General features: G+C 36.1%; 1 protein-coding gene across 5 annotated transcripts in view; it reads left to right on the top strand.

The window, feature by feature from the left end:
* The window catches only part of TLK1 (tousled like kinase 1), a 172,913-nt gene that overhangs the window by 100,910 nt on the left and 45,458 nt on the right, over positions 1 to 26,545 (top strand). For 3 of the 5 annotated variants that reach the window (XM_055289684.2, XM_055289685.2, XM_063644689.1), the window contains 7 exons: positions 2,331 to 2,377; positions 4,126 to 4,221; positions 5,499 to 5,588; positions 6,804 to 6,896; positions 10,474 to 10,584; positions 10,699 to 10,835; positions 14,257 to 14,445. In XM_055289684.2, the coding sequence (XP_055145659.1) occupies positions 2,331 to 2,377; positions 4,126 to 4,221; positions 5,499 to 5,588; positions 6,804 to 6,896; positions 10,474 to 10,584; positions 10,699 to 10,835; positions 14,257 to 14,445 (763 nt within the window). Of the gene's footprint in view, positions 1 to 540; positions 604 to 2,330; positions 2,378 to 4,125; positions 4,222 to 5,498; positions 5,589 to 6,803; positions 6,897 to 10,473; positions 10,585 to 10,698; positions 10,836 to 14,256; positions 14,446 to 26,545 lie in introns of all 5 variants that reach the window. The other 2 variants (XM_063644687.1, XM_063644688.1) reach the window with 1 other exon arrangement.

The raw sequence follows: 26,545 nt of genomic DNA, 5'->3' as shown, positions 1-26,545 counted from the left end.
ATTGGGCTCTTAAGTCATGTATAATGATGACTTTATACATAATGTTACATGCGTTGGAGCCAATCTTTAGCCATAAGATCTGTGGCTGTGAACCCATGACTTACTGGTGTATATAGGGCACTAGAAGCAAGGAATATCTTTGCAGCAACCGTCTTTATGGAAGGAAGGAGTAAGTCATTTTAGTGCCTTTTCTGAGGTGTATTGTATTTTGTATCTCAGTTTACACTGAGCTCCTTTTTGATCTTAGCGTAGCTCCCCCAAGTTGTAGTTAGTGGACTTGGAGCTTTATTTATTGTAAAGATATAAACTCGAAAATGAGGCTTCTGGATTGGTTGAACCATGTTTTTTTCCTTTGTGGTCTGCCATCTACAGAATTGTCTGATTATCTTTGTTTTTAGGATGGTTGCCTAAATTGTTTTTTCTCGTTTCACCTTCCTCACTTATATTTGCTTTAGTCTGGCTTTCATTGTTTTTTCCCCCTTCCTTTGGGGTAAACTTGACTTCAAGTCCAAAGCAGACCTCTCCTCTCATCTTCTGCAGGGTTCCCCAACCTCCTGGTCTTCCAGTTCTTGGCCTATTGGGAACCGGGTCGTACAGCAGGAGGTGAGCAGCGGGCCAGTGAGCATTACCGCCTGAGCTCTGCCTCCTGTCAGGTCAGCGGCAGCGTTAGATTCTCATAGGAGTGTGAACCCTGTTGTGAACTGCACATGCAAGGGATCCAGGTTATGCACTCCTTTATGAGACTCTAATGCCTGATGATCTGAGGTGGAACAGTTTCATCCCAAAACCATCTTCCCTACTCCCTGCAGTCTGTGGATAAATTGTCTTCCACAAAACTGGTTCCTGGTGCCAAAAAGGTGGGCAGCTACTGATCTTATGGACTAGAGTGGTCATATGTCCATTCCAAAACTAGTTATGACCAACAGAGGTACTATTGCCTTAAAAAAAAATCAGACCATCTCTAGGTGGATAGTGTCAGAAATTTAAAAAAAGAAAAAAATCGGGGCCATCTTTGAATGTGGAAATGGAGTTAAGTTCTTAAACATACAGCCTGTATGGAGAAGGGATGATACTAGAACAAAATTGGATTTCTAATAAGAAGGTGAGAAGGGGACCTGGAAGTGGAAGTTGTGTAGGAGTCAGCTTCCTCTGAAGTTACATGTGCCATGTAGGGTGAAGGATGTTAACAGAACAAAATTTTCATTCAGTTAAGGAAAGAGAATTGGGGAAATAGCTTCTGGAGTAGGCAACCAAAACCATCTGTCTTCATTAAAATATAGTACCTCTTTACAATCTACAGAGAAATTATTACGGACAGAAGGGAAGTCCCTTTAGTATAAGACCTTTACAGTCATCTCTGACCTCTAAATAAATCTATGCAGAACTAATGTCCAAAATTTCTAGGTAGCATTGGTAGTCCTGAATACTTGTTTAGTTTTTAAAAACTCCCCCCACCTTGTTCCAAGAAGGATTTAAAGTTGTTGAACTTTTAAGAATACTGTTTCTCATCTTAGTAATGCCTGGCACATAGTAACCACTTAAGAAATATTTGTTAAATAAAATAAATGAATCATGAAATAAGTCTGCATTGAATTAATAAATATATGTATGTTTATATTAAGCAAAGCTTTTGACTTTGTCATATCACTAGTTGTAACTTGAAGAACTTGTGTATTCTGTATAGTTCCAGTCAAGGATGGCTACTTCTCCCCCAAGAAAGCATCTCTAAACACTATATTTCCTAGCAAGTTCTTTTAAAATTTAAAACTTATAGGACTGATGAAGAATCCATTTTAGAGCAAAATATTTAAAAAATAGCGTGATCTCTAATGAGCTGGTTCACTTTGTCAGTATGGTCATATATGAGCAATATTTACAATCTAGTTTTTAAAAGACATTGTATTTAATTTGGGAATGCTCTTTAGAAAATCAAAATACATTTTACAAAATAACATTCCTATTGAAGTGTGTTACTGTCAGTTTGACAGGATTTATGTTATGGTTTGTATAATTAAAGCTGTTTAATTATTATTTACAGGTAAAGGTTAGTTTGTCAGTGATGTAGTCGCTACTTTTTAATTTACTGATTTGCTTTTCTGAAATTAGTTATTAAACAGTATTAATAATGTAGTTTTAAAACAGGACATCACTTACATCATTTATTTGTGTGATTCTCCAATAACTGGAACTTTTAAAAATTGGCATGTCTCTATTGAAATGTCATTTGATTTTCATATTTGTGAAATTGATAGCTGATGTCCTGCGGACTCTTAATATTTTCTTGATGCCCATCACTACCCTACTAACATCATGCGCTTCTTATATTTTAGGAAAAAGTATTGGGGGACGTGGCCACAAAATTAGCGACTATTTTGAAGTAAGTTCATTGAGGATTGTCTCCAGTTCCTAATTCAGTACTATTCTGCTCTGAGCTAAAAATAATTTCTTAGAAGCACAAGGTCAGCTTTTGATTACTTACTTGATTAGAGCAGAGCTTTATTACTATGTGGTATCTTTCTAGGAAAATTAGATTTACATTTACATTGGGTTGCCGTATCATTTTTTTCTAAATACTTTCTCACATAGTTGTTTATAATAACCTGTAAGATAGGCAAAATACGTATTAGTGTTTCAGTTTACAGATGATGAAACTGAAGACCAGAAATGTAAAGTAGCCTACATTGTAATTTTTTGAATTTTTGCAGTCAGACCATGGCAGCAGTGACCTTGAGCAATAATAGAACACTAGGCATAAATGGGTTAACCCATTTAAGGCAAAGTCTGAATTGAAGAGTAAAGAATAGAAGTTAAAGTTCACTGAACTCAGAATTCTTTCTACTATCAATACAGACTTCATCACATTACAGCAACATTTGAGCCCTGTGGATGGAGATTAAGTATTTGATAGAGGCTTGAATCTAAGAGTGTGTGAAAACAGTAAATTTAGATTCTTACCCAATCTGGAATGTTGCCTTACTTCTATATAGAAACACTTTTGGCTACCGTTTTAAATTAGAAAATTTTTAAGTGTAATTATTAAAACAAACATGGTCTACTCAATTGAAAAATATTTATGTTTACTTGAGAGAGCAGAATTGGCTGATTAAGGGAAGGGCTGATTTTTTTTTCCACCACTGCTTTCTTTCTTGGGTTCGTAACATCTGACGTAAAGCAGTTGCTGACCCTGAGATACTTAATGCTGTTTGGTTGAGGTCAGTCACTTACTGATAGCATTAATTAAGAACCTTTGCCAAAGGTATGATCAATTCAAATAAACAAATGTCTCTTGAATGCCTACTATGTGCTAAATTTTATGCTAGGCTCTATTGATAAAATAAATAAGTCAAAATCCCTAGGTTGCAGGAAGTTGTTTAATGAACATGCTAGGAAGTCCCTATCTGTGCTGTTCATGTAAGTAAAGTAATTAAACAAGAAATGATGAAATGGACAATAATCTACACCCCCAGAGGAACTTTGCAGCAGCAAGTTATTTTCCTTTCCCATCCTTCATATGTAAACTTGAAATAGGAGAAAAGATAGCTGTGGAACAGATCAGTTGGCTTCCCTTCATATGCAGCTAAGTCATGCACTTTGTACAGAAGAATTGATTTTTTAAAGATTTTGTGCTGTTAGAGGAAAGGGACCTATTATAATTATTTTTATATAGTGCCATGAACACTTGGATATCTTGAGAATGATATTCTGTTTAAAATAGTTGATTATGTTCACTAAGGTCTATGTGTAAACATTTTGAAATTTCTTGGGATTAGGGACTATATGGCTCAATAAACATTTGTAGGGGACCTGTGCTAAGATTTGAGGGGAAAACAAAATATGTTTATTGCTTTGGAGGAATTTGTCTTTGAGTTGACCAAAATAACAGATTATAGTCAGAATATAGAGTAATAAGGATCTTTATAAAACAGTCTTGTCATGTTCTTGTGATCAGTAGTCTCTCAGTCTTTTAGGACGTGGCTGACCTTAGTGTTTTTTTGTTCTGGACCCATTTAAATGACTACTTATTTTAAAATTAGGTATATTTAGATTAATTCTTAATGTCATATCTGAAATAACTGTCTGAGCCTGCTTTAGTAAATAATAATGCTTCCGTTTTCTTTTACTCAGTACCAGGGTGGAAATGGCTCAAGTCCAGTAAGAGGCATACCTCCTGCAATCCGTTCTCCTCAAAATTCACATTCACATTCCACTCCTTCCTCATCTGTAAGTCATCTTTCAAGTTTTTCATGCGTAGTCTTTGGGAGGTTATGTACATTGAATAAGTTTTATAATTTGTTGTTTTTTATTGAGAACTTCTATATAAATAAGTTAGCATTTATCTTTTAATACATTATTTCTGTGACATGAATTAAATCCTTTTAAATTATCTGGTGCTATTGGAATTTTATTTCTGGAAGTGAGTCTCTTAAAGATTTTCTGAATTAATTATATCCAAGAAGCATTGTTTATATTAAAAGAATGCCTGCTGAGTCTGTGGGACTAGCATGAGTACTCATGTATCAGTCTGTGTTCAGTTGTTGATTCCTAATTTATAACTTTCTTAACAATTGAATTTCTTAACCACTAAAATGATAGCATAATTCCTTTCTGGGAATCCTTAAGAAAAAGGCAGGGTATGTAGTTCAGTATAGGAAAAGAATCATGGACTTAAAATTATCTTAAACTTTTTGTTTTTTTCGTAACATTTTAGATATAGTTCTTTTATATGCATTGTTTTGCATATTGGATTTCATTTTTAAATTTACTTTCATTGTGTGAAAGTTCAATAACTAGAAAAACAATATTGGTTTTCAGTAATTTAAAGAGGAATTAAAGATTTTTAAAAATCAGAGTTTCACTTATTTATTCAAGCACTTTGTTTTTATTTCTTGTGTCCCCTTCTTGTCCTTGTCTTTAGACATACTTGGTTTTGTCTTACTCATTTTGTACCTTTCAGGATATCACATTGCTGTGTATAAAGTAAGGCATAAGATTCAACAGTAACTAAGAGTTATAGTGATAGCATTGATACAATGTTATCATCTGCTTTCAGTGAGTGTATTTTTGAACTAGTGACCAGATAAACTATGAAATTCATTAATAAATGGATATTAAACTACATATGGGCATGTATTATTGTCCCTAGTAAGTTTATTTTTTCAACTATCATAATCATTGTTTAATATTTTTCAGAATAATTTATTTGGCCTTTTTATTTAACAGTATGAAAGCATTGAGAGTTATGGCACTAGAATGTAAGCTCTGTGAGGGCAGGGAATATATTGTATTTCTCACTGGGTCTTATGTGGAAGGTACTTAATGAATGCTTGTTGAATAAATGGTGATTAAAGGTTTTTAAAAGTCAATTATGTTTCAATTTAGGTATTATTCTGATAGAAACTTCTTCAGAAATGTTAAGTAATTGTTGCTAATTAGAAACCTGGTTTTTTTTTGTTTTTTTTTTTGTTTTGCTAATATAAAAATTTTAATAATTTCTTTAGGTTCGACCGAATAGCCCTTCTCCTACTGCATTAGCATTTGGGGACCACCCTATTGTACAACCAAAGCAGTTATCCTTTAAAATTATTCAGGTAAATGATAATTAAAATGTATTTTTCTATGGCTTCTAAGAAACCATTGACTAACTTACTAACAACTGAGATGTCTGTTTGTTTTATACATAGTCATAAAGCAGAATTACACATCAAGAAAGATAACTTACTAAACAAAAACAACAGAATTTGTAGGAAGGATTGAGAAACTGAAACACACAATTTACTAACAGCTTTTTAAACAACCGTAACATGTCAGTTCTGTTTACTGATTCTTTCTGAACTGAATTTCCAAGTATATGTAATTGATATTTTGTGAAACTGCTGTATTTTTTGTAAGTGGACATTAAAGTTGCTCATTTGACTGTACTTATTAAATACATATATGTGACAGATTATAAACATTATTTGAATTATTTGTATATTTTCTACACTTAGTTTCATGAATTTTGAGCACTAAGTTTTTCATTTTAATTTTTTACATGTGACAGTTTCTGAATGGCACTTTCTCAGACTGGGGTTTGGGAGAGTAGATCTTATCCTTCAACCTCAGCTTGCCAGTTTATTTCCATTAGACTTTATTTGTGAGGTCATATCCAAACTGTTGTGCATGTATCAAAACCTCTTTCTTCGGATGATCCTGAGGCTAGGATTACAAGTACGTTCCTTTCAGCCACTGAGTAGATCATGAAAGGTTTTGCTGCATGAGATGTTGGTCAAAGGACATAAAATTTTAGTTAGAAAGAATAAGTTCAAGGGAACTATTATACATCATAGGGGCTACAGTTAAAAACAGTATTTTGTGTATATGAAAATGGCTAAGAGAGTAGATTTTATTCACACCACAAAAAAAGATAGGTGTTAAATAACTTGATTTAGCCGTTCTACAATGTATACATATATCAAAACATCGTGTTGTGTACCATAAATAGATAGGTTTTTGCTATCAATTTAAAAAAGGTTTTGCAAAATTCAAAAAAATCAACTAGAGGAATGTATAGCACAAAGCAGCGGATATATTGAATTATAATGAGGAACATTAAGTAATTGACCTTTCTAGATGTTTCTTGGTAAGTCTGTAACATTTATACACTTGAAGTTATTAAAACTGCACTAAAACTTTTTCAGATCCACTTTACATATACACACAAATATATTTTTCTTTACCTTTTGAATTTGGAGTAAAATCTAGTTTTATGTTTGCTTGAAACAACATATATAATGGAGATAACAAAATAACTTTTTTTCATTTAGACTGATCTCACAATGCTGAAATTAGCAGCATTAGAAAGTAATAAAATCCAGGACCTGGAAAAGAAGGAGGGACGTATAGATGATTTGCTCAGGGTAAGTAATGAGTCATAGAGGGGAAAAAATTGAATAAATTATTTGGCAACAGTCAAACTGTTCGGAAAATACTTAGCATTGTAAAAAAATCTGTAGCTAGGCCAGGCACGGTGGCTCATGCCTGTAATCCCAGCACTTTGGGAGGTCGAGGCGGGTGGATCACAAGGTCAAGAGATCAACAGCATCCTGGCCAACATGGTGAAACCCCATCTCTACTAAAAATACAAAAATTGGCTGGGCATGGTGGTGCGTGCCTGTAGTCCCAGCTACTTTGGGGGGCTGAGGCAGCAGAAATGCTTGAACCTGGGAGGCGGAGATTGCAGTGAGCTGAGATCGCGCCACTGCACTCCAGCCTGGCGACAGAGTGAGACTCTGTCTCAGAAAAAAAAAAATTCTGTAGCTAGAACTCAATAAGCTTTTTCTGTTAGTTTAAGTACATGTTGAAAATACCAATTTTAAAGTGAAATATTTTATTAGATCTTCAATAAATTGGGAATTGAGGAACTGCTGGAGAACTGGAAGTTAATAACATTTATATGACCAACTACCATAACACAAATAACCATTTCATGTTAAAAGTTTATTGATTTTATTATATGCCTGACATCTGATACCGATAGGGTGAAGTAACTGCTGCAGTTCTGTAGGATTTTTAATGGAAGCTTTATTTAAAAATACATCTAGAAGTATACTTAACAATGTAAGGGTTTAAAGCAGCAGTTCTTACCCCTTGATGCTCCTTGGACTCACCAGTTGGGAAGGGTGAAAGTACTAATGCCTGAACTCTACCCTAAGGGGTTCTGATCAAGTTGATGACAATGTAGGTCTTGGACATTGGTAGTTTTAAAGGCTCTCCCAGATAATTCTAATTTAAGCCAGCATTGAGAGCTACTGGCATAGAAACTCGATAAAACCAACACCTGTGATCCTACTGTACTTGACAGTGTCTTTAAAACATCCATGTGTCTTTTTCCTGATCCTGTCATACTTACTTTCTCACACCGATTTACCATTTAACCACTATTTTAAATTTTGTATTTGTCATGCCTTGGTGTTTCTTTATGGTTGTATTAAATATGTGCTTACATTCTTAACAACATATTATTTCAGTTGGTTTTTGAACGTTAAGTGAAATTTTCCAGTATGGACCCTTTTGCCCAGCTTGTTTTCAATGAATGTTATATATCAGAGTCATCCACTTTGATGAGTATAACTGTAGTTTGTTCATTTCACTGCAATATTGTAAGGTGTTACGAGTATACCATAATTTCTGTATCTTTTCTGCTTTTAGTTGACATTTTATTTTTACTTTTTCTAATATAAACAGTTCTAAGAACATTCTTTGTACATGTCTTCAGGGCAAATATGAAAGAATTTTTCTATGGTATATGTTTAGGAAAGACATAGCCAGAGTACAGGGCATACACATTTCCCATTTTACTGTATAATACCAGTTATTTCTCAAGGTTTTTTGGTCTGGTCTTTTTTTTTCCCCCCTAAGTGACAGGGTCTCACTCCGTCACACAGGCTAGAGCACAGTGAGGGATCATAGCTCACTGTAGCCTTAAACTCCCGGGTTTAAGCAATATTTCTACCTCAGGCTCCCAAGTAGCTAGGACTACAGGCTCGTGCCATCACTCCGGGCTGATTTTTTTTATTTTTTGTAGAGCTGGGAGTCTACAGGCTGGTATTGAACTCCTGGCCTCAAGTGATCCTCCCACCTTGGCCTCCCAAAGTGCTGGGACTACAGGCATGAGCCACCATGCCCAGCTGATCTTTCAATATAAATTATTAGTCTTACTGAAATTGGTTTTTGGTATGGCATGATGTAGGGTTTCATTTCAATTTCTTTCTATGTGGGTAACCAGTTGTTCATCCCCATTTAATTAAAAGCTCATTCTTATACTGCCAGCTCTATCATCATAAAATCTTGTTTCCAGTATACAAGTGGATCTATTTCTGTGTTCTATATCATGTTTCCTTGTTCTGTTTGTGTCTCTACACAAGTACTGCAGCATCTTTTTATCATTGTTGATAAAACAATTTTTATCAGTTGTTTTTGGCTGTTAGTAACAGTGAACATAAATAACAGTACTTCAAATGAGATAGAAGCTTATTTTTCAAGAGAAGAACAGAAGTGAGCAGCTCGGATATTATTACTCCTCAGTATCATAAGGGACCTTGTCATTATTAGTTCATGGCTTGTATCTCAAAGGTCACATCAAGGTTCAATATATCTATTAGGGTCGCAATTATATCTGCGTTCTAAGCAGATAACAGGAGGGAGGATGGGAGCAGAGAACAAAAAGCACAATTCTGTATGCAGCCTTCTTGGATATCTCATTGAACAACTTCTGCTTGCATCTAATTAACCATCCTTCGCTGCAAGGGAAGCTGGGAACTGTAGTCTTTTGGCTAGGCAGATAGCAATCCAGGATAAAACATTGAATTTCCATTATAAAGGAAGGAGGAGTCTTGGGTGATCATAATTATGTAGCTTTATGTTAAGTCATGATACATGGTTAAACAGATATCCTCTTCTTCATTTTCGCTATTTTTGGCCCTTCACAGTCTTAGAGAAATTTTAGAATCAGGTTTCAAGTTGCATATGCATCATACACACACAGTGTTGAGATTTTGTTTGAATTGCTGAGGGTCTATTGGTGCTAAATTCTGTTTCCTCTTCCCTGAAAAACAATTGTGTTGGGTATCTAATTTTAGGTTGGCAATTGTTTTCTCTCAGCACTTTCAAGATATTGTGCCCTTGTCTTGTGGATTCCACCATGGTTGGCCTAGACTTCTGATTCTCAAAGTGTGATCTTCAGACCAGGAGCATCAGTATTACTGGAGAACTTAATAGAAATGGAAATCTTCAGGTCCTTCCTGAGACCTGATTCAGAAGCTCTGGGAATGGTTCCCAGTAATCTCTTGTAACAAGCCCTATAGGTTATTCTCTTAGCACTGTACTAATCAGACTCATCTTTTGATGTTAGAGGGAGGCCTCTTCTCTGAGCATATGGCCACCTACAAAGTGAACAGAATTAGTATCCTATTGCTAAGGAAGAATGGTGAGGACAGTTGTTGGGTAGGCAACTTGTGTATGTCATTTATAAGTTCAGTGGAGAAAATATTTTGTTAGTTGTAAGAGAGAGGAAAACCCACATTTAATTTGTTAATTATAAGAGATAGAGGAAAACTCACATTTATTTTTAAGTGATAGACACTTTATATACCATATTTTAGTTATTTTTAACAAAGTGAGGTAGATTGTGTTGCTTCTATTTAGAAATAAGCTGAACTAAAGTTGTTATAACTTAGCCAAAGTTAACCTTAGAGTATGGATTTGAATGTATGGATGTGGATACAAATTTCCCTGTATGTACTTTCCACTGCACACTTAAGTAATATTTAACAGTATTATCTCATGGTTAAGTAGGCTTTTTTTTTCTTGTATCATACTCAGATATTTAATATTATTAGTCCTATCTGTATATAATTTATTTAGAACATTAAAACTATTTCTAAGCTTTTCATATTCCCCAGTCTAGACCTCTTGCATTTTCTACTTATGTCATAGGCTAACTGTGATCTCAGACGGCAAATAGATGAACAACAAAAATTACTTGAAAAATACAAAGAACGATTAAATAAGTGCATATCAATGAGCAAGAAACTTCTTATTGAAAAGGTAGGCTAAAAGTTGGGTAAATTTTCGCTTTCCCTTCATTAGACCCCTTTTGCTTTGTATGCTCTTATAAATTAATGAATAAAATTGATGATTTTTTTTTTCTCCTCTTTTCAGAGTACACAAGAAAAACTGTCAAGCAGAGAGAAGAGTATGCAAGATCGATTACGCCTCGGGCACTTTACAACAGTTAGACATGGGGCTTCATTTACTGAACAATGGACAGATGGTTTTGCATTTCAGAATCTTGTGAAGTTAGTCATTCTTAACATTTATAAGTTTTTAGTATTCGTTTGGGTTTTCATTACTTTAAAAGATTATAGATTTGTAATTATGCTCTCCAGTTCCTCACTACTGTGAAATCATAGAATTTAGTACATTTGAAAGGGATATGAAACCAAGAGTATTACAGTTTTAGCTTACTAATTTCTTGATTAATCAGCAGTCATCTATAGAATGTAATATGTTATTCTAATTCTGACCTTCCGAAATATTAATTGAACCTTTAGCTTTACAGATGATATTTTGAGAGGGAAATTGTTGAAAATTTGATTTTCACTGGAGGATTTGTGTATGTGTTTATCTCCTAGGATTTTCCTACTTAGTTTTTTCCCATTCCCCAATCCTTACGTGTTAATATTCAGCACTTGCCTGCTCTCTATTCCTAAGGAAAAAAAACTTCTCTTTTGCCTCAGATATAATAACTCATTTATCAGTTAAACTGAACATGTGGCTTTAGCGTTTCTGAGGTAAACTCTATTTATTATTTATTTCAATTTCAACTTTTATTTTAGATTCAGAGAATATATGTGCAGGTTGTTATAGGGGTATATTGCATGATACTGAGGTTCGGGGTACAGTTGAACCCATCACTCAGGTAGTGAGCATAGTACCCAGTAGTTTTTCAATCCTTGCCCCTGTCTCTGCCTCCTTCATCTTTGTAGCCGCCAGTTTCTATCATTCTCATCTTTATGTCCATGTGTCTCCAATGTTTAGATCCCACTTATACATGAGAACATGCGGTATTTGGTTTTCTGTTGCTTTTCAGATCAAACTTTAAAACAGAGAAATTATAGTTACCATATTTTCTTGAGTTCAGACGGTGGTAGATAAGGATTTATTGGCTGTTTATGTGTTAAGGAGTGCTAAATATGCTACTCCTTTTTTGGTGGAAAATTTTGTTAAACCTGAAAATGGGGAGTAATGCCGGCATGAACATCAGCTTTTCCAGAGTATCCAGTTATTTGAAATAGAGGCAAAACTTTCTTTCACATGGTATCACACCAACATTGCTGTTCAAACACTGCCTCCTAGGACTTGCCACAGAATGGCCTTCTCTCTCAGCAGATTTATTCAATTTTTCTTCAACATAGCTGTTCTAGTTATACCACAGTGAAACAAAGGATAATGTCCTTGTGATATTAGAGAGTTTGGGTTTCAATTCTGCAGATAATGGGACTTCTTAAAGGTTTACATATATAGTGTACGTGATTGGAATGATATCTACAGTGATAGTTGTAGAATAATAACTGATGGTAATGTGAAAATATTATTAGAAAGAGGATGAATGTTATTGGTAGTTAAGATGGAGGGGTATCCAGATGAAAGGTGATTAAAGCATGAACTAACATATCAACAGTAAAGTGGAAAGCAGAAGATAATTTTTTAGTGTTTTATGAGCAAGAGGCTCTGCTACTAAACCCAGACTGGCAATTGTCCTGCAATGAATAAAAGAGATGGTGATATAATTAATACGAATGTTCTAAGATATAAATTCTACCAGTAGTTCCAATTTCTCCACTTAACTGTCAAAATAGAGGCCAGGTGCAGTGGCTCACGCCTGTAATCCCAGCACTTTGGGAGGATCACCTGAGGTTGAGAGTTTGATACCAGCCTGGCCAGCAGGGTGAAACCTTGTCTGTACTGAAAATACAAAAATTAGCCAGGCATGGTGGTGTGCACCTGTAATCCTAGCTACTCGGGAGGCTGAGGCACGAGAATTGCTTGAACCTGGGAGGTGGAGGCTGCAGTGAGCCGAGGTCATGCCACTGCACTCCAGCCTGGGCAACAGAGTGAGACTCTGTCTCAAAAAATAACTGTCAAAAAAGAAAATAATTACTTGTTTGTCCTGACTTTCACTAATAAGCATTTATTGGGGACCTACTGTGTGTATATCAAGTCGTTTATAATCAGTGATATAACCCAGACTGGTTAGAAGATGAGAAGAGAAATAAAGTAATAATATTAATCTCTAAACTGTATAGTCATCCCTGTTTAATCAGCTATTAATATCTATTCCAGTAATTCTTTACTTTCCATTAATATTTTAATCATTAGGATTATTACTGCTTATTTGCATTTATACCATCTTGATTGTGCCCTAAAATAGCCTTAAGATTTACTTATTAAAAATTGAAATTTATTCCTGCTTCTAAATGAAAACTGGAGTAAAGTCTTGTTCTCACTTTGCTATTCTTGAGATTTTTCTCTACTCTTTTAATCTTCTACCTAGGTTCTTCTTTATTTTTTTCACTCCTATCATATTCTGCTACTTTATCACTAAAACCATAGGGAAGGGGATGTGTGTAAGGTCAATTCTGCATTAGCAAAGTAGGAACCCTTTAGTTGATGTCAGTGGTTGGGGAGAGGAGGGCATGAAATATTTGACTTGCTCTAAGTATTGTAACCATGTAGGATTTGAAAATTTTTTATTGGCATAGTGAGGTGACCTGAAAGAGAACATGGTTACTGTTAGAATAAGCTTAAGGTATTATATGATAAGTTGGTTTTAAAAAGCTTCACTCTCTGCTCAAACTGCTAAAATATCTAATCTACATTTTAATAATAGACATGGTATCTATTAGTTTTTAGAATTAGGGAGCTATTTGCAAAATTGTTTCAGTTTCTTGAATGGGAAGCATTAATTTTATTTTTGTTACTTTCCCATTTTTCAGAGCCATGCTAATTTTTCTTGCTATTTTCTTGTCTTTTTTCCCTTAAATTATCAAAAAAATTTTTCTCATAAATTTCTTACATTAAGTTTAATTTGTTTCATTTCAAAACACCAACTTCCCATTACCTATTTTTTTAACAAAAGTAGATTTAGAAAATAACTCTCTTCATATTAAATTCATGTTTGCCTTTTGTAAATTTGTGTGCAAATACTGTGGTGAGATGCATGTGTAACATGTACCCCATACTTTAATAGTTTGGGGGATTGTTTTATCTCATTTATTTCATTCAAGAAACATTTATTGAGCAACAGGTAAGTGATGATCACTACACTAGGTACTAGGGATACAACAGGATACTGTATAAATCGACACCATCTCTGTTCTTAGGGAGTGATGTCATCTAACTGGATACTTTCTGATGAAGTATCTATAGGAATGATATTTATTAGAAAGAGTGAGGTGGGGAGATAGAAATTCCGATGAAATTATATATGGCAACACATCTTTCCCTAATCTAGGGGTTTAGAGAACACCTCACTTAAAAAAATTCTTTCAAATGAGACCTGAAGGATAAGTACAATTTGGTTCACAAGAGCGGAACCAAAAGGTTACGAATGTATATTATATGGTTTTTCATGTTTCTTATGCGTTTTTTTTTCCAATTTTAGCCTTGAAAAGTAATGGAAGGTTAATATGGTTTTATTTGTTTATTTTTACACAGGCAACAAGAATGGGTGAATCAGCAAAGGGAAGATATTGAAAGGCAAAGGAAACTTCTAGCCAAACGCAAACCTCCCACAGCTAATAATTCTCAGGCACCCTCTACCAATTCTGAACCAAAACAAAGGAAAAACAAAGCAGTCAATGGAGCAGAGAATGATCCCTTTGTTAGACCAAATTTACCACAACTGTAAGCCTCCATTTAAAATTTTTCTTTTTTAAAATTGTTGCCAGTGAGCATGAATGTTACTAATGGATGTTATTTATAATTAATACTTAGATAGCAAAAATGATTATGACCAGGAAGGAAGGCAGTATTGAAAATCTAGCTCTAAATTAATAGCCCCAAATATCTGCATTCTACCTTTTTAAGCAGAGATTTAACAATTCTCTTTTAAAACAGAGACTGAGGTAGCTAAGAGGTTACCAGAATTCACCCTTTCTTCTGTGTCTGAATCGGTTAAGAATCAATTAAAAGTTTTGGGTTATTCTAATTCAAAGTTTCCATTCACATTCCTTTGAGAGAATGAAGTAATGTAACTGCCATTTATATGTTTTCTCAACCTGTGAAAGCAGTTCATTAGTGGGTTATAGGTATTGTTTTTCCCTTTCTGTGTTTCTTTGTTTTCTGGATTTTCTTTGTTAATGAATTATTCTTTATAATTTAAAGGACAAAGACATTTTTTAGAAGAAAATTTGGAAAATAGGACAAGAATAATAAAATAATATAGACTGTGATCCCATTTCACAGAGAACACCATTGTTAAAATTTCAGTATACAGATGTATCCAAACTTATATAAATTTTCTGTTCTAGAAGAACTTATGTAAACTCACGCAAGTAGAAAATACATAGGCTGGGCACGGTGGCTTATGCCTGTAATCCCAGCACTTTGGGAGGCCAAGGTGGGCGGATCACCTGAGGTCAGGAATTCGAGACCAGCCTGGCCAACATGGTGAAACCCCGTCTCTACTAAAAATACAACAATTAGCCGGGCATGGTGTCAGGCACTTGTAATTCTGGCTTCGCAGGAGGCTGAGGCAGGAGAATTGCTTGAACTCGAGAGGCGGAGGTTGCAGTGAGCCAAGATCTTGCCTGGGGGACAAGAGTGAGACTGTCTCAAAAAAAAGAAAAGAGAAAATACATATACCCTCTAATGTCTTGTATGTCATGTATTCTTTTCTCCTCTATTGAAAGATTGTCTGTCATCCATGCTTTGAATCCCATCCGCAGCTGTATCAGGAACCTCTTCTGTTGATACCTCCTTTGTGCTCTACTTATTACTTCCCTTCAGAAAACATGTAAGCAAAACCATTAAAAAACTCTGCCTCAATTACAAATCCCTTTAGTCTCTATATTCTGTATGTCCTCTTCATAACTAGGCTTCTTGAAAGAGTTGCCTGTCCTTGTAGTCTCTTCTGCCTTGTCTTCCAGTCTCCCTTTCTTAACTGAAATTGTTCTTAAGGTTATCTTCCTGATGCTAAATGCTGTAACATTTGGGTCTTTAACTTATGTGGCAGCACTGAATATTGTTGACTTATTTTTTTCCAAAAAGACTCTCTTAGTTTTGAAGATACTCAAGTTTCCATTTTAACTCATCCGGCTGCATCTTCTCAGTCTCTTTCATTTACTTACCAATCTGTAAAATGTAGATGACTTTTAGGGATATGTCCTAGGCCATCACATTTCTCACTCTGTGTATTCTCCTTAAGTAGCATCTACTCTTAGGGTTTCGGTTACCATATACATCCTGCTGACATCAAAATTACCATCTCCAGCCCACTTTTCTCTCTTGAGTATCAGATACTTCTGTCTCAATCTTGAATATCATATCCTGCTTAGTTGCTATCAGTACTTAAATGTCTCACAGGAACTTCTAATGCAGCCTGTTCAAAACTATATTTACTAAAAACAAACAAAACCTTGTATTTACTGTTATATTTCCCATTCAGTCTGTCTTTACACACACATACCTTGCCCCTTTTCTGTGTTCTGTTAGTGAGTGGCACTACCACTACCATCCTCTCACATGTAAGAATTCTAGTTGTCACCTTTAACATTTTAAGTACAGATTTTATTTATTTTTATTTTTTATTTTTTTGAAGAGATGGAGTCTCCCCATGTTGTCCAGGCTTGTCTTGAACTCCTGGGCTCAAGCTGTCCTCTTTACCTTGGCTTCCGAAAGTGCTGGGATCACACGCATGAGCCATTGCACCTGGCCAGATTTTGTTGATTTTTTCTTAATCCATTAGTGATTAGATGGTGATAGTATTAATCCTTCAAAGTCCATCTCAAAATGTACTTTCTTCTTAAAGCCTTTCTTAATTTTCTTGAGCTGTTGTAAGTTACAGTTAAAACATTTTGACTGTCATTAATTTTTTAAAGGAACTTACTTTTTGCAAGTTAGTAAATTTGTTTAAGAAAAAACCAAAACCTAGGTGAATGACTGACTTGGTGGGTGATTGTATTAAAAGAAAGTGTGGGCTGGGTGGGATGTCTCACACTGTAATCCCAGTGCTTTGGAAGGCTGTGGTAGGAGGATCGCTTGAGTCCAGGAGTTTGAGACCAGCCTGGCCAACATAGTGAGACCTTGTCTCTATTTCTTTAAAAGAATAAAAAAGGGAAGTATGTGTTAGCTTTAACTCTACCCTGTAGATACCCAGTCCTGCTAGATACCAGATACGTCCACTCATCCTTTATGCAAGTTCCCACTAACACCATTCATTCTAACTCAAGTTAATGCTGTCTTTTACTTGGGTTATGTTTATAATCTCTCCCTCTTCTCGCTTCAATTTTGGTCTCTTCCTGCAGTCTATTTTCATGTTGTAGAGTCATTTTTCTGAAATAAAAACGTGAGCCTTTCATTCTCTTCCCTTTAACCCTAACAAAGCTCTCCAGTACTTGAATGATATAACCCAATAGTCCTAATATGGCTTATAAAGCACTTTTGATCTGGCTCCTTCTTCGTTATCTAGCCTCATCGTTGCCATCATTCAGTACTTCTACTTCACTGCCAACATTCAGACTCTTCCCCATTGTCTTAATTTCTGTTAATCTTTTAAGTCACATGGTAGTTATTGCTTCCTCCTGAAAGCTTTTCTTTAATACATGAAAGATGGGAGTTATTTATTACTTTGAGGTATCACCATAGTAAGTACCCTGTCTCTCTTCAGTCACAGCATCAATGTCCACTCAGGTAATGACACTAGGAATCTGCCTGTCATCTTAATGTTTCCCTTTCCCTCATTCTCTGTGTCTGTTTCCATAACATTTTCATGTTTGCGCCATTCTTCATTTTCACGGTCACTGTCTTAGTATAGGACCTTGGTTTTTTTTTTTAACCTAGATTACTATTTTTCATGTCTCACCATGTTTAATCTCTGTCAGTGGCTTTCTAGATAAAATTCACCCACATGAAGACCCTTTATGTAAACCTTATTTCTTACTTTAGCCTCATTCTCCAGCATTTGCCCTATGTATATCTTAAGTTAAACTTTTTCAGTTCCCTAAATGGACTGTGCTTTCTTGCTTCTGTGACTTTTATCTTGTTCCTTACCCTTCTTCATTTGTCTCATTTCCTGTTTATCCTTTAAGACTTGGCTTAAATGCTATCTTCAAAAGGAAGTTCTCTCTCACCCTTTTTTTTTTTTTTTTGGCCAGTTTCTCCTATTGCCTCTCATGTTAGGTGCCATGATATTTTGTGCATACTTGTATGTATTGTAGCATTTATTTCACTGTTTCATCTCTGTAGTCCCAATGCCTAGCACAGTGTTTGGTGGATGGAAAGTGGTCAATAATAAATTACAATACATAAGCATTTAGGCTGGGTGCAGTGACTCATGCCTGTAATCCACTGCTTTGGAAGGCCAAGATGGAAAGATCACTGAGGTCAGGAATTTTGAGACTAGCCTGGGCAACAGAGCAAGACCCTATCCCTACAAAAATAAAAAAAAAAAAATAGCCAGATGTGGTGGCATGTCCCTGTAGTCCCACCTACTCAGAAGGCTGAGGCAGGAGGATCTCTTGAGCCCAGGAGTTTGAGTTTACAGTGAGCTATGATCACTCCACTGCACTCCAGCCTGGGTGACAGTGAGACCCGGCCTCAAAGGGAAAAAAACAGAAAAAACACATTTGATCGAATTTCATTTTCTTTTTGATAGATCATCTTTCTGGTTTGTCACAGGTATTTTGTTTACTAGTTGTCTTCCAAGATGCTAACAGCTTTAATTATAGTCTAATAGTCATAGTCTTCTCTTGTTTCTATCCCATTTTATTCCATATGTTGACCTAAAACTAACTCTGTGGCAAATGAAGTGATGGGTACTACATAGCAATTTGATTGCATTCTTAAACAAATTATAGGTTTAAATAGGGCAAAAGGCCACAGAAGCACTTTGATTCATATATACTGCAGTGTGAATAATGCTTTTTTAACACAAAATGTCACATCTCTACTTGGCAAACTATCTTTTAAAACTTCTTTTGAATTATTGTTTAAGAAAAATGGCTTTGGCTTGTGTGCATAATATCTAGTATAATTAGGGGACAAGTTATGAATCTTTAGTTATCAATTGTCTATCAAGAAATTAACATAGAAAATGAAGTTACCATTATGTAGTATAGTAGTCCCCAACCTTTTGGCATCAGGGACCAGCTTTGTGGAAGACAGTGTTTTCATGGACCGAGGTGGGGGCTGGGGGATGGTTTTGGGATGAAACTGTTCCACCTCAGATAATCAGGCATTGGATTTTCATAAGGAGCATACAACCTAGATCCCTTGCATGCGCAGTTCACAATAGGATTTGTGTTCCTATGAGAATCTAATGCCACTGCTGGTCTGACAGGAGGTGGATGGAGTTCAGGTGGTAATGCCTGCTGGCCCGCCGCTCACCACCTGTTATGCGGCCTAACAGGCCATGGACAGTACGGGTCTGAGGCCCAGGGGTGGGGAATCCAGATGTGGTGGGTAGGACTTTAGGTTCTGTAGTCAAACAGATGTGGATTCCAAACTTAACTCTCCCGGATTATTTTTAGTAAGTTATTTTACTACTTTGAATCTCCATTTTCTTGTGAAAGTATCTACATTATACTGTTGAAAAGATGGTAGGAGGTAATGCATGTACTTGGCATGGTTTTTGGTTCATAATTTATTTTTAACTATTAGCAAGAGTCAGTTTTTTAGGTAATAACTTGTAATTTTAGTTACAAAGACTTTTTATTCAGAATAAATAGTTTGGATAGTTAATACTATCTCTAGATAAAGTCTGATGACACTTGCATTGATTTTCCTTTATTAATACATTTTAACCAAGATTTTTACTTAAAATGTATTTCAAATTAAGCTTTGGTTGTATCTGTTAGACTTACATGTTGCATGTTTCACAGAGGATGACTGCAAAGTTAAGAGTAAGTAATATTTTACCTCATATATTATTGAAGTTTGAGAGGTCATTGCTTTTCCATTATAGCTTTAATTTTAAATTAAGAATGTATTTCAGGCTGGGCGTGGTGGCTCAGGCCTGTAATCCCAGCACTTTGGGAAGCTGAGGCGGGAGGATCACTTGAGCCTAGGAGTTTGAGACGAGCCTGGGCAACATAGCAGGACCCCATCTTTACCAAAAAATAAAAAATTAGCCAGACATGGTGGTATGTACCTATAGTCCCAGCTTCTCACGAGGCTGAGGCGGGAGAATTGCTTGAGCTGGGGAGGTCAAGGCTGCAGTGAGCTGTGATTGCATCACTGCACTCCACTCCAGCCTGAGCAACAGAGGAAGACCCTGTCTCAAAAAAAAAAAAAAAATATATATATATATATATATATATATATTTTGTATAACATTAAGTTATTAGTAGACTACTTACCTCTTTTTAAAATTAATGAACTTATTTTTTAGAGGAGGAGGAGGGCAGTAGTACAGCAGAATTGAGCAGAAAGTACAGAGTTCCTATATACCTAACCCCTGTCCCCACACAGGTACATTCTCTTCTACTGGCGACATCCCACACCACAGTGGCACATACGTTACCTGCATAGACACATCGTTATCATCCAAAGTTACATTAGAGTTCACTGTTGATGTTGTAGCTTCTGTGGGTTTTGAGAAATGTATAACTGATTTTTTTAAAAATCCTGTCTGAAAAATCTTCCTTTCATTGGAGAATTTAATCTATTTTTCAATTCATGTAATTACTTATTGAGGCTTAAATTTGGTCTTTCTTTATGCTTCTGTTTATCCTACTTAGTCTCCCCCTTTTTTCTTTTTTTCTCACCTTTTATTGCATTGACCAGTTTTTGTTTATTTTATTCTTTTTCTCTATTACAGTATGAGCATGTTTCTATACTCAGACACACATATATACACACGTCTACCTATAGGACATCATTATTGTCTTGAATAGTCAGTGTTCATATGGACTTTATCCACATATTTATTTATTTTTTGCTCTTTACTTATTTCTACACCTCTCACAAGACTTTTCTGCCAAGAATACCCTTTACAAATTTTCCTTTGTAAAGGAAAATTACAAAGGGGTCTGTTGGTAGTGACCAGTTTTTGTTTGTCTGAAAATTATTTTGCCTTCATTCTTTGGATATCTTTACTGGTTTTAGAATTTGGGGTTGGTAGTTACTTGAAGAGATTATTTTTATTGTCTTCTGATTTACATTATTACTATTGACAAGGTAGCTGATAGTCTTTAGAGAAACAATCCTGAATGCAGCATAAGCAGTATTTGGAGATGAGATAACTAAGAGTATTTCAAAAACAGATGAACAAGATCAGTCTACAGGTTCATTAAGGCCAGCAAATTCCAGGGGATGTGAATAAAAAGAAATACTCATCGAGGCTGGGTGCAGTGGCTCACACCTGTAATCCTACCACTTTAGGAGGCCGAGGTGGGTGGATCGCTTGAGCTCAGGAGTTGAAGACCAGCCTTGACAACATGGCAAAAACGCATCTCTACTAAAAATGCAAAAATTAGCCAGGCATGGGCCTGTACTTCCGGCTACTTGAGGGGCTGAGGTGGGAGGATCGCTTGAGCCTGGGAGGCCAAGGCTGCAGTGAGCCATGTGCATGTCATTGCACTCCAGCCTGGGTGACAGGGCGAGATCTCTGTCTCAAAAAACAAAACAACAAAACAAAACAAAGCTCATCTATACACTTCATAGTGAAATTTCAGAAAATTAAGACAAAGAGAAAAAAATTCTTAAGCCGCCAGAGGGAAAAAAGACATACTGAAACAACTGTTTAGAAAAGATAGGCAAACACCACCCAAAAGAAAGCTATATTAAATCAGACACAGTAAAATTTAAGGCAGAAAACATTATTAGAAATGAAGTGGTTGTTATAAAAGGTTGAAATCACTAGGAAGCTATAATCTAAATTTATATAAATATGATAACATGGCCTCAAAATAAATAAAAAACTAATAATAGGCAGATCCACAAATCATAGTGTGAGATTTAAACACATTTCTTAGAAATAGAACATGTAGATAAAAATAAAGCATTACAAAACAAAACACACCAGTGCATGCAAAATTAATGGGATTGGCAAACTTGAACCAATGGACATATATAGAATACCTCCCAACATCTGCAGAATACATGTTCTTTTAAAAATATTGACTATAAAAAAAATTGATTATAAAGCAAGCCTCGGCAAATTTCACAGGATTGAAAGTTTATGTAAGAGTGGTATTCTTTCTCCCTTAGTCATTGGTAGAACTCCAGGATGAAAATGATTGAAATCATTATGTATGTTCCCTGACCACAATGCAATTAGCTAGAAATCTGGAACTAAAAGGTAGTGGAAAAGTGCCAATGGAAATGAGAGAAAATTTTGAAATGGAAGATTTCAAAATATTTTGAAATGAATGTTAGTGAAAGTGCTACATAACAAAATTGGTAAAATGTATCTGAAACAGTATCTAGAGAGAAAATTATAGCTTTAGTTATGTGTGTAAGAAAAGAAGAAAAACTAAAACTTTACAAACTAAGCATCTATTTCAATAAGTTAGAAAGAAAATGAGCAAGAGAATTAACCAAAGAAGGAAGAGGGAAAAGATAGCAGAAATTAATATAGGAAACACACATACAATACAGAGAATAAACTAGTTTTTTAAAAATAGCGTTAAAATTTTTGTAGGGGAAAAAACCTGATAAGATTGATATGACTGATTTTTAAAAAACCACAGCCATCCCCAGGAATGAAAAAAGGAATATTACTACTGTGTCTAGATATTTAAAGGAAACAACACATTATAAATTGCTTAAATTTGAAATCTTTGTGAAGTTGACAAATTTAAAGAAAAATACGGTGGAACCAAAACTGACAGTAGAAGAAACAAAATCCACATAGTTCTGTCACTATTAAATAAAGTGAATCTGTAATTTAAACATTTATTCAGAGAAAAACTGCAGGTCCAAATGACTGCATCTAAGAATTCTGTCAGCCATTTAAGGATGAAATAGTGCCAGTCTTTTACAAACTTTTCTGAAGAACAGAAAAGGTAGATATGCTTCCCGCTTATTTTCTGAGGCCAACATAATCTTGATACCAAAACTCAACAAAGATTGTACAAGAATGACAGTTACAGGCAAATCTCACTTGTGAAAATAAATGCACAAATCTTCAATAAAATAGTAACACAAACACAACATATAATATATAAAAATGCTAATTTATGAAGACCAAGTTGGGTTTATGTTGGATGTGCAAGATTGGTTATAGATGAGAAAAATATATATAATTTTTCACATAAATAGAAAAATCACATGACTATCTTAATAGATACCAAAATTTTTTAAAAATTAGATAAAATTAAACATTGATCTGTGACTAAAACTCTTAGCAAACAAGCAGAAGATACTTCCTTAATCTGCAGTTTGCATTCCTTTTTACTTTTGCTTGAGTATCTACATGCTGTCATGCTGTATTCCTGGGTCGTCATGCCTCTGTTTTTTTTTTTTTTTTGAGACGGAGTTTCACTCTTGTTGCCCAGGCTGGAGTACAATGGCACGACCTTGGCTCACTGCAACCTCCGCCTCCTGGGTTCAAGTGATTCTCCTGCCTCAGCCTCCCGAGTAGCTGGGACTACAGCCATGCGCCACTATGCCTGGCTAATTTTTGTATTTTTAGTAGAGATGGGGTTTCTCCATGTTGGTCAGGCTGGCCTTAAACTCCCGACCTCAGGTGATCTGCCCACCTCAGCCTCCCAAAGTGCTTGGATTACAAGCGTGAGCCAACACGCCAGGCCCATCATGCCTCTTAACACCCCATTTCTTCTTCCTGGCCTCCTGATGTTGCTTCTTTTTAATTTAGTTCAGATATTACCTTTTCTGTGACTTTTACTAGTTTCCTGCAGATAGAATGTATATTTTTCTGTGCTCTGTGTATTCGTAGCTGTATTATTCAAAGTAATTATCTTAAAATCAGCTGATGAGCAACCGTGATCCCATTTAAATCTAGCTTTTTTCAAAGACTAGGATATGGCATTTTTGGGAAAACCATTATTCTGTTTACTGACCCCCAAAGATTCACATCCTTTCCACACGCAGAGTAGGTTCACCCTATCTCAACATCCCCATTACAGTGTCAGCACAAAGTCTAACATCACATCTAAATCCCATAAGCTCAAAGTTCCAATTCTCATCAAATAAATCAGATATGAATGAGACTTGGGGTATAATCCACCCTGAAACACAATTTTTCTTCATCTGTGAAACTGAAACTCAAGAAGCAAGTTACCTCCTCCCACAGTATGATGGAAGGACGGGTATCTGATGACAGTTTAGAGACATTTCTGTTCAAAACAAAAAGCAGTGGAAGGAAATTCCTGCAGAATTTCAAAATCCATTCAAACTCCTTTTGGATTCAAGGTCTGGGAATAATCTTTTATGATGATCTTCTGTGCTTCTGCCTTTTGGGCACAGGGTTCTGTCCTCTAGGTTATCCTTTCTTTTTGATGAAGTTTAGCCTGCAAACAATCTGTTTAAACTTTTTAGAAATTATGCTTTTGGTGGGGGCGGGTAGCAGACAGAGTCTCGCTCTGGGTTCAAGTGATTCTCCTGCCTCAGCCTCCCAAATAGCTGGGATTTACAGGAATCTACCACCATGCCAGGCTAATTTTTGTATTTTTAATAGAAACAAGGTTTCACCATGCTGGTCAGGCTGGTCTCGAACTCCTGACCTCAAGCAATTCACTCACCTTGGCCTCCCAAAGTGCTGGGATTACAGGCGTGAGCCACTGCGCCCAGCCTTTAGAAATTATGCTTCTTAAAATTCTAGCCTCTGTCCCCTGCCCAGTTCCAAAGCCACTTCCATGTTTTTAGGTATTTATTAAAGGAGCATTCTACTTCCAGGTAAGAATATCTGCAGTAATTTCTTATGGCTGCTGTAACAAATCACACAAACTTAGCTTTAACCAACACAAATATTACCTTACCATTTTAGCGATCACAGATCTGAAATGGGCTTCATCTGGGCTAAAATCAAATTGTTAACAGGGCTATGTTACTTCTAGAGACTCTAGAAGAGAATCCATTTCCTTGCCTTTTCCAGCTTCTAGAAGCTGCCCACATTTTTTGGTTTATGATCCCCTTCCATCTTCATAGCCAGCAGCGGCCAGTCAAGTGTCTCACCTGTCACATTACTCTGATTCTGACACTGCCGCCCCTTCCCCCTGGGCACACATGGGTAATGCAGAATAACTCCCTGTTTTACTGTCAGCTGATGAGCAACCTTAATTTCACCTGCTACGCTTAATTTTCCTATTCTTTATAACCTGACATATTGACATGTTTCAAGGATTAGGATATGGAAGTCTTTGGCCATTATTTTGCATATCACAGTAGTACTTGGTATATAAGTCATTGTATTAGTTCGCTTTCACGCTGCTGATAAAGACATACCCGAGACTGGGCAAGTTACAAAAGAAAGAGGTTTAATGGACTTAACAGTTCTGCGTGGTTGAGGAGGCCTCACAATCATTGCAGAAGGTGAAAGCCACGTCTCACATGGTGGCAGACAAGAGAAGAGTGCTTGTGTAGGGGAACTCCCCCCACCCCCCCTTTTTTTTTTGAGATGGAGTTTTGCTCTTGTGCCCAGGCTGGAGTACAGTGTCAAGATCTCGGCTCACTGCAACCTCCGCCTCCCAGGTTCAAGCAATTCTCCTGCCTCAGCCTCCTGAGTAGCTGGGATTACAGGTGCCTGCCACTATGCCCGGCTAATTTTTTGTATTTTTAGTAGAGACGAGGTTTCACCATGTTGGGCAGGTTGGTCTGGAACTCCTGATCTCAGGTGATCCGCCTTCCTCGGCCTCCCAAAGTGCTGGGATTACAGGCATGAGCCACCAAGCCCGGCCGGAAACTCCCCTTTTTAAAGCCATCAGATCTTGTGAGACTTGCTCACTATCATGAGAACAGCATGGGAAAGACCTGCCCCCATGATTCAGTTACCTCCCACCAGGTCCCTCCCACATCACATGGGAATTCAAGATGAGATTTGGGTGCGGACACAGCCAAACCATATCAGCTATTATACTTATGCTAAGTATAAGTAATTGCACTTCGATTTCTGTTACGTTGTAAACGTTTGGACTCTTCAAAGGAAGACTAGTTTCATCCCTCCCACAATCACCTATTTTTTTTTCCTAGTGATAACATTTTTTAATTGAGGTTAAATTCATGTAACATACAAATAACCATTTAAAAAGGTACAGTTCAGTGGCATTTAGTACATTCACAGTGTTGTGTACCATCACTTCTCTCGTTTCAAAACTGTTCCCTTAACCCAGAGGAACACTGTGCACATTAAATAATCACTCCCTAGCCCTTTCTCTTCTCACCTCCAGTAGCAAATAATCAGTTTTCTTTCTCTGTGTATTTGCAGCTTCTGAATGTTTTATATAAAATGACTCATACCTTATGTGACCTTTTGTGTCTGGCTTTTACTTAGTATAAGTTTTCAAGGTATATTCATGTTGTAGCATGTATCAGGACTTCATTCTTTTTATGGCTGAACAATATTTCGTTGTGTGATTATGCACAATTTGTTCACTCATTCATTGATGGACATTTAGGTTGTTTCCACCTTTGGTTATTATAAATAGTTCTGCTAGAAACACCTGTCTACAGGTTTCTGTGCGGGCTTGTTTTGTTTTCTTTATCTGTCTAGTACTGAGTATTATGGTAATTCTGTGTCTTAACTTGTTCAAGAACTGCTTATTTTCCAGTCTGCACCGTTTTACATTCCCACCAGCATGACAATTATCCCTATTTTTCTACATCC

The sequence above is a fragment of the Symphalangus syndactylus genome, chromosome 8 (genome assembly GCF_028878055.3).
Source record: "Symphalangus syndactylus isolate Jambi chromosome 8, NHGRI_mSymSyn1-v2.1_pri, whole genome shotgun sequence".
Lineage (NCBI taxonomy): Eukaryota > Metazoa > Chordata > Mammalia > Primates > Hylobatidae > Symphalangus > Symphalangus syndactylus.
Note: the sequence above shows the minus strand (reverse complement) of the source record. Positions and strands in the feature narration are given on the sequence as shown.